This window comes from Scyliorhinus canicula, chromosome 16, assembly GCF_902713615.1.
Source record: "Scyliorhinus canicula chromosome 16, sScyCan1.1, whole genome shotgun sequence".
In the NCBI taxonomy this organism is placed as follows: Eukaryota; Metazoa; Chordata; class Chondrichthyes; order Carcharhiniformes; family Scyliorhinidae; genus Scyliorhinus; species Scyliorhinus canicula.
The window spans coordinates 60,837,134-60,850,013 of record NC_052161.1 but is presented as its reverse complement, the minus strand read 5'-3'; the positions used below and the strand labels follow the sequence as shown (position 1 = coordinate 60,850,013).

General features: G+C 48.5%; 1 protein-coding gene across 1 annotated transcript; it reads left to right on the top strand.

Annotated features, from left to right (window-relative positions):
• Nucleotides 1–2,168: 2,168 nt before the first annotated feature.
• On the top strand, nt 2,169–3,894 carry LOC119979764 (interferon-induced protein with tetratricopeptide repeats 5-like). Its single transcript, XM_038822397.1, has one exon. The coding sequence runs from the start codon at nt 2,225–2,227 to the stop codon at nt 3,623–3,625; it is 1,401 nt and encodes a 466-aa protein (XP_038678325.1). The 5' UTR covers nt 2,169–2,224; the 3' UTR covers nt 3,626–3,894.
• Nucleotides 3,895–12,880: the final 8,986 nt, after the last annotated feature.

Below are 12,880 nucleotides of genomic sequence, written 5' to 3'. Positions count from 1 at the left end.
CCACATGGTGCCAGGTGTACCATCAGATGGCAGATATGGGCGATGGTCTCCCGGCTCATCCGGAGTCTCCTCCTGCATACCCAGGTCCTCGAAGGACATGCGGCGCCGGTAGACACGGGGCCTCATCGGGCGCCTCCGGCGCCATGGTGCCTCCTACTCCACCTTCTCCTCCTCCTGCACCTCCCCCCCATCCACATCGGTATCCTCATCCTGCGCCTCGCCCCCATTGTTGTCCTCCTCCTCCTCCTGCGCCTGTCGGGCGGGTGGCCCTGCAGCCTTAGTGGGTGCCACCTGGCCCTCTGCAGCCCGTCCCTCTGCCACTGCCGCCGACTCTCTGAGACGCCTGTGCCGGCGCTGCCACGGCGGCCAACATCCCTGGCTGGTGCCCAAACATTATGATCTGCAGGGGGTGGGAGGGTATACAACAGGTTTAACCATGGCACATGGCCTACTCCACAACCGTATGCCATGGGCTTCATGGCAGCCCTGGTTGGCCAGATGCGCCACACTTGCGCCACACACACGTATGCACACCCACCCCTGGCTGCACCCTCTGTGCCCCGACTATTGTTGCCCGTCCCACATGATGGCGCCACCGATGGATGGCAGTGCCCTCACTGGGGGATGCCATGAGTGCGTCCCTGCACCTATCCGATGGTGGGTGCCACCGGCTGGGTGGCCCAGCCCCCCGGGGGGGGGGGGGGGGGGGGGGGGGCTGGGGGGGGGGGGGGTCCTGCACCCATCCGCATGGCCGGGCGCTTGCGCTCAGCCAGCGCCCAGGGTCGGTGCCCATCAGCCTGGGCACTCTAATGACGGCCATGGCCTAGGCACCGCGCTGCAATGGCGGGCCTTTACCGGACGGCGGGGCTGTCCTCCCCACGCAACCCCCCAACCTGAAGGCCCTCCCCCGTCACCCCCTCACCCCCCAGCCACGCCCGAGCCCGTCCCGCCACCCAGAGGTCCCCCCATGCCGACCCCTTCACCTCCTGCCTCCGGATCGTGGGCCAGCACGACTGGCTCACGATTTGTAAAAGCATGTTAGAACAGTGCCGGCGTGACCTGGGGTCATGCTGTCGGGACTTCGGCCGATTCGGGCCATAAAATCGCCGGGGTCCCGGTGAATCGGGAAACGGACCCCCTCCATCAATTCTCCGGGCTGCTCAGCGCCGATCACAACCACGCCATTTTGTCTTGTTGAGGGAATCGCGAAACGCTGTTGGACTGGCATTGCTCTAGAAATGGTTGGGAACAACCCACTGGCGCGGGTTGAGAGAATCCCTCCCATTGTCTCTGCCTGAACTGCCCTATAGCTTCCAGACAGGCATCTCTGTCGGGAGGGCAGGGGTCTCTTAAAGGTGGTCCCTGGGTGGTGCCATTGTAATGTGGGCTCTCTGGCGGGGGATCTCTTTTACAACCTTCCTGGATGGGGGGTGCTTTCCTGGTGGGGGGATTCATTCTTCGAAGGCAGTCTCGGGGAGGGGGGTCTCCATAATGGGGAGGAAATCTGGGAGGGAGTGTCTCATAAGGGGGATCTCCATGGAGGAGTCTCTTATGGAGGGTCTCTGGGGGTATCTCTATAATGGGGGGGTCTGTGTGGGTGCTCTGTAATGGGGGGTCCGTGGGGTGGAGGGGGTTGGATCACAATCGTACTGTGGGGTGGGGGGGTTGACCAAACAAATCCCATGGTGGGAGGGAAGGGCGGAATTGCATTGTGGAGAAGTGGGGAGCCAGCCTTGTTATCAGTCTGCCTACTCAAATGGTGGAATACCAGAATTCATGATGGAATCTCACGCAATCCCCGCCATGCATAAATTTGCACGGCTGGGGAGGTCACTGAATCACACTCTGGATTCACACTCCCAGAGTGCAATTCAAAGGAGATTCATCTCTGGCAGAAGAAAATAGTTTGCCAGAAAGGAGACAAGTGTAAGAATGGGGAAGATTATGAAGTAAATCCCTTTATTTCGCTGGGAGGGTTTTTTGAGATGATTATTGTGTGTTCAGAAATTTCCGGACTTTTGAGTCCTGGAGTCAGGAAATGCTCTTAGAGAATAAAACTGGATGGGGGGGGGGTCTGCAAAATGTTTCAGCTAGTCCGAGATGGATTTTGATGATTTTTTTCTTCTCTTGCAGTAATACACAGGAATTTTTGAAAGTGAAGCTTCAACAACTTCAATGTCACTTCACGTGGGGGCCACAGAAAGAAAAAATTGACTTGGATGAGATGAATCAAAGATTACAAGATTCAATTCAGACCGATGTGACATATAAAGCCAAGTGTTACAACCATCTCGCTTTTGTAAACTGTCTGCAAGGAAACTGTGAGGAGGCGATTCAAAACTTAAAGGAAGCTGAAAAGTTTCTGAGGGAGAATCATGAAGATGAATTTGATAAAAGAATCATCATCACCTATGGAAATTATGCCTGGGTATATTATCACATGGGACAACTGACAGAGGCTCAGTCATACCTCGACAAACTGGAGAGGATCTGTAAACAATTTCCTGATGCCTCTCGGTACACAGCAATGATACCTGAAGTATACGGGGAGAAGGGTTGGTCACTGTTGAAATCTGCTAATCAATATTATGAAGAAGCAAAGGAATGTTTCAAAAAGGCTCTGGACAAAGATTTGGATAATATTGAATGGAATCTCGGCCATGCGATTGTCCTGTATCGTCTGGAAACATTTTCTGGTACTCCAGAGAGCCGTACTCCCACCCAATCAATGAAGCAGTTTAGACGTGTGCTGGAGCTTGATCCAGATCACGGTGAAGCCATGGTGCTGTTAGCTCTGAAACTACAACAGTCCAATCAAAGTGAGGAGGCAATGGAATTAGTTGAAAAAGCATTGCGGAAGTCCCCTGATCTCCCACATGTGCATTGTTATGCCGCAAAATTTTACAGATTAAAAGGAGATGTGGAAAAAGCTGTGGAGCTGTTGAAGAAAACATTAGAAATTCGCCCACACTCTGCCTTCTTACACCATCAAATAGGCGTGTGTTACAGAAACAAACTATTGCCACTGAGCAGAAATCCACTCAGTGAAATCCCTGGTGAACTTGCTTTTCAACAGAGAGCTGAACTGATTGATCTCTGTAAAGATCATTTTAAAAAGGCTTTTGAATCTCGCCCATTAACATTTATCACTGCACAGCTGGATTTTGCCAAAATCTGTTCATTAAATGGAGAATATCAAAATGTAGAGGAGATCTACAACAATCTACTGAGATTGGAAGATATACGTCCTGAAAATAAGCAGGCAATATGTTTGGAGGCTGGATTATTTGAACTACGTGCGAAAAAATCGGAATCAAAAGCCATCACCCATTTTCTAGAAGGAATGAAAATCAATTATAACTCAATGGAAAAGAAAAAGTGCCGTGATAACTTGAAATCAGTATCAGAAAGACAACTTCGCAGGAATCCGAAAAACAGCAAGGCCCATGGTGTTCTTGGCTTAATGCACCAACTGGATGGGATGAAGCGCGAGGCTGTTGAAAGCTTTGAAAAAGCCTTGGAGTTGGACCCTGACAATGAAGAATATCTAAGTGCTCTTTGTGAATTACGCCTTTCCCTCAAGGCCAACAGTGACTGTTCCAATCAAACCGAAGACAAAAGATGAATTAACACTCTCTAATCCCCAGGCAGCTTCTGGTATCCACCACTTATATTCTGCTTTTTTTTAATGGAGCACGTTACACATGTGTGTATAATTTTCAAAGAGTCTCATTGTAGTTATTCTAAATCTCTGTGCTTCATTCAGGAACATTGACCCCACTGGTGAAATAACCAAATAATATTTGTTCCTGTCTCCCAAGAGTTGTTGTGTGTGGAAAGGTGGAAAGGGAGGGAAGACTAAAGGATATAAAAATAGGTTAAAATGGGCTAAAATACAAAGGCAGCAGGTATTGATTTTCTAAACAGTTACTAATTTTACAATCAGAAGTGGAATGTTGAAATTGTCAGTAAAATGAAAGCATGGATTTGTGTAATTGATCTGTGTGAATGCTGACAGTTTGGTTAGTGATGTGTTGGGTAAGCTGGGTCTGTGTTTACTGCAGCAGTGAGAGAGACAGGCTTCCAACACTTAAAGAAATGCAACTCTGTTTTATTGAACTCTTAACTGTCATACATACTTTAACTGTGGGTTGATACTATGCTGAGTTGACTGGAGACCTGAAGCTAACCTGACCAGACTATCTTACTACCACATGGGGTAGGATTCTCCCCTACCCAGCGGGGCGGGGGGTCCCGGTGTAGCGGAGTGGCGCCAACCACTCCGGCGTCGGGCCTCCCCAAAGGTTCGGAATTCTCTGCACCTTTGGGGGCCAAGCCCCAACATTGAGGGGCTAGGCCCGTGCCGGAGTGGTTGGCACCATGCCGACTGGCGCCAAAACCGGCACCAACGGCCTTTGACGTCCGGCGCCGGGGCTGGCCGAAAGGCCTTCGCCGGTTCGCGCACGCGCCAGTGGTCACCACCGGCACATGCGCGCTGGGGGATTCTCTTCAGCGTCTGCCATGGTGGAGGCCGTGGCGGCGGCGGAAGGGAAAGAGTGCCCCCACGGCACAGGCCAGCCCGACGATCGGTGGGCCCCGATCGTGGGCCTGGCCACCGTGGGGGCACCCTCCGGGGTCCGATCGCCCCGCGCCCCCCCCCAGGACCCCGGGGACCCGCACGTGCCGCCAATCCCGCCACCACCAGAGGTGGTTCAAACCTCGGCGGAGAATCGCCGCAGGGGGCTCACCGCTCGGTGCGGCGCGTTTCCCGCCCCCGCCAATTCCCGGGTGGCGGAGAATTTCTGCCACGGCGGGGGCGGGATTTTTGGCGGGCCCGGGCGATTCTCCGACCCTGCTGGGGGTCGGAGAATTTCGCCCATGGTGTCTGTTCTGGTTGTTGCTCACGGGCTCTGACTGTCTCAGAGGCTGCATCCCAAGAGAGCGGGAAAACTAGTGCCCTCTGGCTATATAGTGGCTGTGTCCTCTCTGGTGATTGGCTGCTGTGTTCTGTGTGTTCATTGGTCATCCTGTGTGTCAATCAATGCCTGTCTGTGCACCATCATATACTTGTGTGTATATTATGACAGTTAGTACTGAACATGGTGTGAATAAGGATCATGTTTAACTGTCGGGGGCTGCACAGTGGTGCGTGGATAGCCCTGCTGTCTCACGGCGCCGAGGTGCCAGGTTCAATCCCGGCTCTGGGTCACTGTCCGTGTGGATTTTGCACATTCTCCCCGTGTTTGTGTGGGTTTTGCCCCACAATCCAAAAGATGTGCAGGGTAGGTGGATTGGCCCTTAATTGGAAAAAATGAATTTGGTACTCTAAATTTATTTTTTTTAATTTTGACAGTCAGTAATTTTTGCGCTTTGTCACCATTTGGTGAACACATTCCATCTTGGCAACACGGAGTAACTTGTACACAACCTGCAAAGGGAGACTGCTGGATAAAGAAAGACACAATAGAGGCAGGAAACTTAGATACAAAATGAGATGAAAATTAATTACTTTTTATCATTATAGACATAGATTTTAACAAGAAAAGTTATATATGTCAATGATAATTATTTCCTGGAACTTAACCAGAAAAACATAACTGACATTTGTATAACACATTTATAGTGCCCAAGCCAGTTGCAGGAGTGTTATATGACCTATTTAGTCACCAAGATATATAACACGATACTAGGACACATAGGACTCAATTTTGCGCCCTGCAAGCACAAAGGTGGTGTGAGTGCACATTATCGTGGGCAGGTACCTCATTTCAATAAAATAACATAAGAATAAAGACGTTCCGATGGCACAGTGGTTAGCACTGTTGCTTCACAATGCTAGGGACCTGGGTTCGATCAGTGACCGGCTTGGGTCATTATTTGTGCGGAGTCTGCACGTTCTCCCGGTGTCTACATGGGTTTCCTTCGGGGGCTCAGGTTTTATCCCGGAAGTCCTGAAATACATACTTGTTTGATGAATTGTGCATTCTGAATTCTCCCTCACTGTACTCGAACAGGAACCAGAGTGTGGCGACTAGGGGATTTTCACAGTACCTTCATTGCAGTGTTAATGGAAGCCTACTTGTGACAATAATAAAAAGATCATTGGTATGTATCTGGAGGAAAGAGTTATTTAGTCAATTCTATCTCTTTCTCACTCTTTCTGTAACTCCCTTTATTTCTTTCTCCATTTATTTTCTCTCTCCGTCCTCTCTTCTCATTTTCCTTTTTCTCTCAGTTTTATCATCGAATCACTACAGTGCAGAACGAGGCTATTTTGTCATCGAGTCTACACTGACCCTCTGAAAAAACGCCCTACCTAGGCACATGCGCCCGCCCTATCCCTGTAACTCCAGCTGACTTGTACATCCCTGGATACAAAGGGACAATTTTTTAATCATGGCCAATCCACCTAACCTGCTCATTTTGCAGCGCAAAAGGAGGCCATTCAGCCCATTGAGTCTGCACTGAACCTGGGAAAGAGTACCCTACCTAGGCCCATGCCCTGACCCTATCCCCATAACCTCACCTAACCTTTTGGACACTAAGGGGCAATTAAGTATTGCCAATCCACCTAACCTGCACATCTTTGGACTGTGGGAGGAAATCTGAGCACTCGGAGGAAACCCACTCAGACACGGGGAGAAAGTGCAAACTCCACACAGTTACCCAACGTAGGAATTGAACCCGGAACCTGGCACTGTGAGGCATCAGTGCTAACCACTGTGCCACCATGTCGCTCCTCTTCCTGGACCGCAGGACATTTCTTTTTTGAGTCCCAGGCACGGACCTCCGTTGCGACCTCTTCCCAAAGTGGACTTCCTGGTCATCCCTCCGGAAGAGGACATCTCAGCGCTTGCGGACGGCATTGAGGAGAGCCAAAAGTGAGTCATGGCTGAACTTTGGGGCATCTAGCTGTTGTTCTCCTGGGGGCTATTTAAGGATCACACAGCTGAATACAATCAACACTCCCAAACAAGAGCAATTAGAAGATATTCAGAGTTGGGGGGCATGGTCAATTTTAGGAGCAAAAGCTCATTCGTAAGTAGGGGTTAATGGATGGAAATAAAACATGTGTATACCTCACGTACATGCAATATTCTGCAATAATTTACCTAGCTCCAGAATGCCTGTTTCCATGGGTGACATTTTTAAAAATTCATATTTGCAAAAGGTTAGGCATGAATAATATCCTGTTAAACGAATTATGACACTATTCTTTTGTGATTAGCAGTTAGTGTTGTAAGGCTCCTTCCTGTTGATTCCCTTATTTCTCCTTTCTTTATTTATACTGTTATCGTTTTAATCCATGGATGCTTAAGGGGCATATATCGTTACATCAAGCAGCAGAGAGAAGGAAGAATTACAGAAGTTGCAACATAGTGTATCGTGTTTATAGCTTTAGACAGCAAGACTCAGAATATTCGGCACCTGAGAAATGGGGTGGGATTTGGTTCAATTGATTGGCAGGTGGTCAATGAATTGGCCAAAAGGCCATATTCTTCCTGGCAACAGGTGGTGATTGGGGCCTACTCACGTGGAATGATTTTCAGAGACCGAAGGAGCTCAGTTTGAATCTTGGACATTCAGAGGAAGGGCCTGCTCTTCTCTCTCTCTCTCTCTCTCTTTCTTCAGAAATGCTGTGAGTTTCTGTATTTCTGAAACAGCAGAGACCTTTGATAGTGAAAATCATTACAGGCTGCAAACAGGGACCTGCATCTGAAAGCTTACTTTGAAGGAAGGCCTGCTTAAAGACAACCATCAGAAGCAAAGACATATTTTTCCCCTTTCTGTTTGTCTGTCTTGTGTGAGTGTATAGAGATGGGGAGGGGGGTGCGGGGTGCGTTAAAATGGAGGGTTAGGAATTAGATCATAGTCAGCCAATTATATTTGCTGTATGTTTCATTATAGTTCTTGTTATAAATAAAAAGTAATTGTGTTTACATTTACAAACCTAGTTCTTTCGAGTGTGTGAGGAAACAGAGAACCCAAAGGAAGCCCAGCAGACAAGGGGAGAATGTGCAAACTCCGCACAGACAGTTACCAAAGGCCAAAATGTAACCCGGTCCCTGATGCTGTGAGGCAGCAGTGCTACCCACTGTGCCATCGGGCCGCTCTGTAGTTGACAGGAATTGCTGTAGGTGATTTGGTGACATTGCTTTGGATGGCAATAGGAACTGGGGTTACGTTTTACTGTTGAGGATGGGCTGCCCAACCCCCAGAGCTGCCAGTCCGATGAAGGAGGCCGCTACCCAACACTGGGGCAAAAGAAAAATTACAGAGCCAGATGCTGGAGGGGAAACCCCTCTGGAGAGATCACTGGAATTGTGGGGGCTGCACTTGCCCAGAACCACACCTCAGTTTCAACAAATGTTCCTCCCCACGCTATCGCTGATCTCCACTTAACGGGTGGCAGCTGCCCCACCTCCGGCAAGATGCTAATTAGCATCTGGAAATGACCAACAAAACATCACTGATATTTATATAACGCCTTCATAGTGTCCAAGCCACTTGGACCTTTTAATTTTATGAATTGATTGGCTGCATCCTTGGGGTCGATAAAATGCCCCAATAGTGGGTCTGCGTCAGGGAACCAATCCGCTGCTGCTCTCTGCAATTTTATCAACTCACCCAAAACACCACCTCTCGAGGGCCGGGAACATTCAGTCCCAATAGAATGAAGGGGGCTGAAGCTGTGGTTACAGCTGAGATTAGCAGGGTAGCTGCCTCAGGGTAAACTCTATTCTAAACCTTCATCCCTGTACCTGCCACAGTGATCGTAAAGCAGGAGGTTGGTGATGGTGGAAGTCACCTCTCTCTCCCTCTCTCTCTCTCCCTCTCTCTCCACTATATCTCCCTGTACTCTCCCTCCCTCTCTGTGAGCAGTGGGACAGCTGTATGCATTGGCTTCTAGAAGGTTACAGTGCTCGGATATTAGCTGCATGCACTATTACTGTACAATAAGCTGTGTGTTTTTACATAAGGTACACTTGGGAATCTCAGAGCGTGTTGCTCATAGTTACCTGAGGATAAGCTGGTTGATAACAATAATCATTGTCAAGAGGCTTCTGATTGACAATAACTGACTCAGTCAAATTTCAGTTCTGTGTGCTGAAAGGTGGACTTTTCAATCAGAGTTGTGAGGAAGGAGACCAAAGAGAAAATGCTGGAAAATCTCAGCAGGTCTGGCAGCATCTGTAAGGAGAGAAAAGAGTTAACGTTTCGAGTCCAGATGACCCTTTGTCAAAGCTGTGAGGAAGGAGATTGGCTGAAGGGGGAAGGCTTTGTTTAGGTTTATGAGGACTTGCTGGGATTGGGGTCCACCAGTGCGTTGTGTCTGAAGTCTGTAAACTGAACTGCATTAGTACCAGGAGGGAATTGTTGGACAATAGGGGGTCTCAGGGCCACTGAAGACAGAGGGGAGGGGTTTGGGATCAGTCTGCTGATCTTTGAGTGCAGTGCAGTTGGGGTTTATGGACAGTAAGAGTGTCCCGAGCAAACACATTTACAGGCAAACTCACCACTTCAAATCATCTCAGATTTTGGGACATTGAGCTGGAATATGCGTTGGTGATGCTCTTCCACATGAGGGATAGAGAGGATGGACAATTCATTCTGCATTGCGATCACACTTTGTCGAAAGGTGCAAGATTAGAAAGGGTTCGGTGTGATATTTCTAAAAGAATTGAAATAGAAGAGAGTAGAAGAACATTCAGAAAATTGCTTGAGGGACAAAAGGTGAAATTTGGGATTATTTTTAATCAGAAAGGATGAAGAAATGTGAGAAAAGTTTTCAAACAGAAGGACAGGTTCGAGTATGTGGTTAGCACTGGAACTGAATAGGTCAATTTATAAGGTCTACAGGAACGAGATGGAAATTGGGAGATGGAGGAGATTAAGGATTAAGTAATTAGCACAGTGGGCTAAACAGCTGGCTTGTAATGCTGAACAAGGCAGCAGTGCGGGTTCAATTCCCGTACCGGACTCCCCGAACAGGTGCTGGAATGTGGTGTCTAGGGGCTTTTCACAGTAACTTCATTGAAGCCTACTTGTGACAATAAGTGATTATTATTATTAAGGAGGAAATTATTTCAATGATGAGAGCGAATATAACAAGATTTAAGCAGGCAGTGGAGATCCTATAGCTAAAATGGAGGAATAGGACAGGATTTATACCTGCCAGGAACGTTATGAATAGGGCCCCCTGTTGGCAACAGTAACATGACAGAGCGCATAAATGCAGAGATTAGACAAGCATGTCGTAAAGAGAGTGATTTTAATGGGTGATTTTAACTTTCAGTTAGATTGGGACATGCCAGAATGCCAGAAGCCAGGCAGGAGTGTAAAATCCCTGCCATGGGATACACCACTGGTGGCTCAAGACAACACTCTGTAGGCTCCCAGTAGTAACAAAGGAGTTTATTAATGAAAGGCAAAGGCTGGTATATATACAGGAACAGAACACTAAAGGATGGGTCGAGGCGCTATCCATCTTCTGGGTCCATGCTGCTAAGGTCCCTGTCCCCAGGGCCCTGCGTTTACTTGCCATTGGCCGGGGTTCACTTGCTCCTGTGTGATTGGATCTGGGCCGGTCACATGAGCCACCAGGCTCACTCCTTTAAAGGGGCTGCGCCACCACATCCCTCTCTCCTTAATTCTCTTCTTACATTTTGCACAATAGCTATGTACAGGTTCTATATATATTCCACTCTCTTCAGGTATCTGAGGTGTCGGTGGCATGAGATTGGGCCAGGCTCCATAAATGTAATTTTATGGGCAGGGTCAAGGTCGTTCTATTGAGGTGGGACAGCCTCCCCCTCCCATTGGCAGGCCGTGTAAAAATGAATGTTTTGCCGCGTTTTTAATTTTTATTCAAGTTCTTGCCAAAAGCGTTTTTTATGGGGGTGGAATGGTTGATTTTCTCATTTGTCTGGGCAGGCAAGGATGCAAGGATTCGGAAACGGTGCTTCAGCGAGGGCGATGGTCAGGGGGTTTGGCTCTGCCAAATCTGATGTATTATTATTGGACGGCAAACACCGAGAAGACGTGGGGTTGGGGTAGGGAGTCAGTAGGTGAGGATGGAGGCAGGCTCTTGTACGAGGTCAGGGTTGCAGGCGCTGGCAACAGCGCCACTCCTGTTTGCACCAGGGAAATATTCGGATAGTGGCCACACTGAAGATATGGAGACAATTTCGGTCGAAGTTGATCCCAATCCAAGAGAATCATTTGTTTGAGCCGGCATGATTGGATGCTAGGTTCCGGCGTTGAGAGAAACGGTGGGTGGTGGAAATGATGGACTTATTTGTTTGAGAGCGGTTCATGAACTTTGAGGAGTTGACGGAGAAGTTTGGGATTCCACGAAAGGAGGCCATTAGGTGTAGGCAGGTGCGGGACTTTGCAAGGAAGGTTTTCCCGATGTTTCCGGGGACACCACCCTCCTTGTTGTTGGAGAGGGTGTTGGTGATGGGGTTGTGGGGGGGGGGGCATTTTAGCGATCTATGGGAGGATTCTGGAGGAGGAGGATAGTGTGTCGTTGGAGGGGGTTAAGGCCACGTGGGTGGAGGAGCTGGGGGTGGCGCTAGAGGAGGGTGTGTGATGTGAAGTGTTGCGAAGGGTGAATTCCTCAATCTCGCGTGCGCGACTCGGATTAATTCAATTAAAGGTGGTATTTTCAGCACCATGTGGCCGATCGTGCTCTTGGATTTGGACTTGGAGCCCAATCCCCTGGGAGTCAGAATTGAGGTGTCAGACCTGCCAAACCTGCAGACAGGGGTGGGGGCTGATGGTTTAGCTTTCGCCTCACTGATTGCTCACAAGCAGGTCCTGTTAGAGTCTGCTCCTGGAATAACAGTCCTGTGTGCAAAACAAATGACTCATCGCCAGGTTCGTCCTCAGAAACAATGGACTATTAACAAACTTTGCCCAAGATTTGAATGCCTTAAGATATTCCTGCTCTGCCGAGCTAGCCACAAGCTGAAGAATTAGCAACAACAGGAAAAGGCTGCAGATTACAAACTAATAACCATTTATGGCATGGACGGAGATAATGGAGGACTAATTAGTTGCATGTAATGAATTGTGACGTAAATAAAGGTGATTGGCTGTATGTAAATGAGATTACAAACTGATTTTGCTTTTGAATCTGTATATTAACCCGTGTGAGCCTTAGCTCAAGTGAGAAAGAGTGCAGAGCCTCAGGCCTTTCTCCCAGAATTCTGATATAATAAACTGCTACTTTACTCATCCAAAAGGCCTTTGTGTGAATATTTACTCCATGTTTACTAAGGGTGGCCAGTCCTGAGAACATTGTGTCGAAACGTAACAAAAGCGAGGATGAGAGTTTCAGCAGCAGATTAGCTGAGGTAGAAGTGGAGTCAAATGATGTTGTGAAGGTGGTCTTGGTTTGAGTGAGTGTGGAGGGAATCTTTGGGAAGAACGATCCCAGCCTGGGAATTTTTATGGCTCTATTTAAGGGCCATTAAGAGGGCTCATTCCCAATTTTCCACAGCAGAGGTCTCTGTTTTAGTCTGGAGGACCATTGGAGGCAGAAACTCCTCTGCCCAAGGCTTCACCCCATGCGGACCAAGTGATGTTGCCAAAGGGGTCACCTTCTGATTAGAGGGGTCAAGCAGCTTGGCTCCTCAGAGCTAGTTTGAACTTATCCTCTGCTCAGGGGCACCTTCATGTTGAACATCTCTTCGGTGGGACTGCTGAATCTTCAGAGCTGCCAGTCCTGTTGTCAGGTCAACAGGATCTACATCTTGCCTCTTGTCCTTAATCTGATGGTGAGCTTGGTGGCAGGCTGTGAGAAACTTTCTACCCCGGACTCTCTGTCAGCAAGTGGATGCTCAGAAATCCCATTTGGTCCCAATATGGGGTGTCT

Coding starts and splice junctions, on each gene's coding strand:
- LOC119979764 (XM_038822397.1), top strand. CDS start 2,225: ATGAATCAAAGATTACAAGATTCAATTCAGACCGATGTGACATATAAA.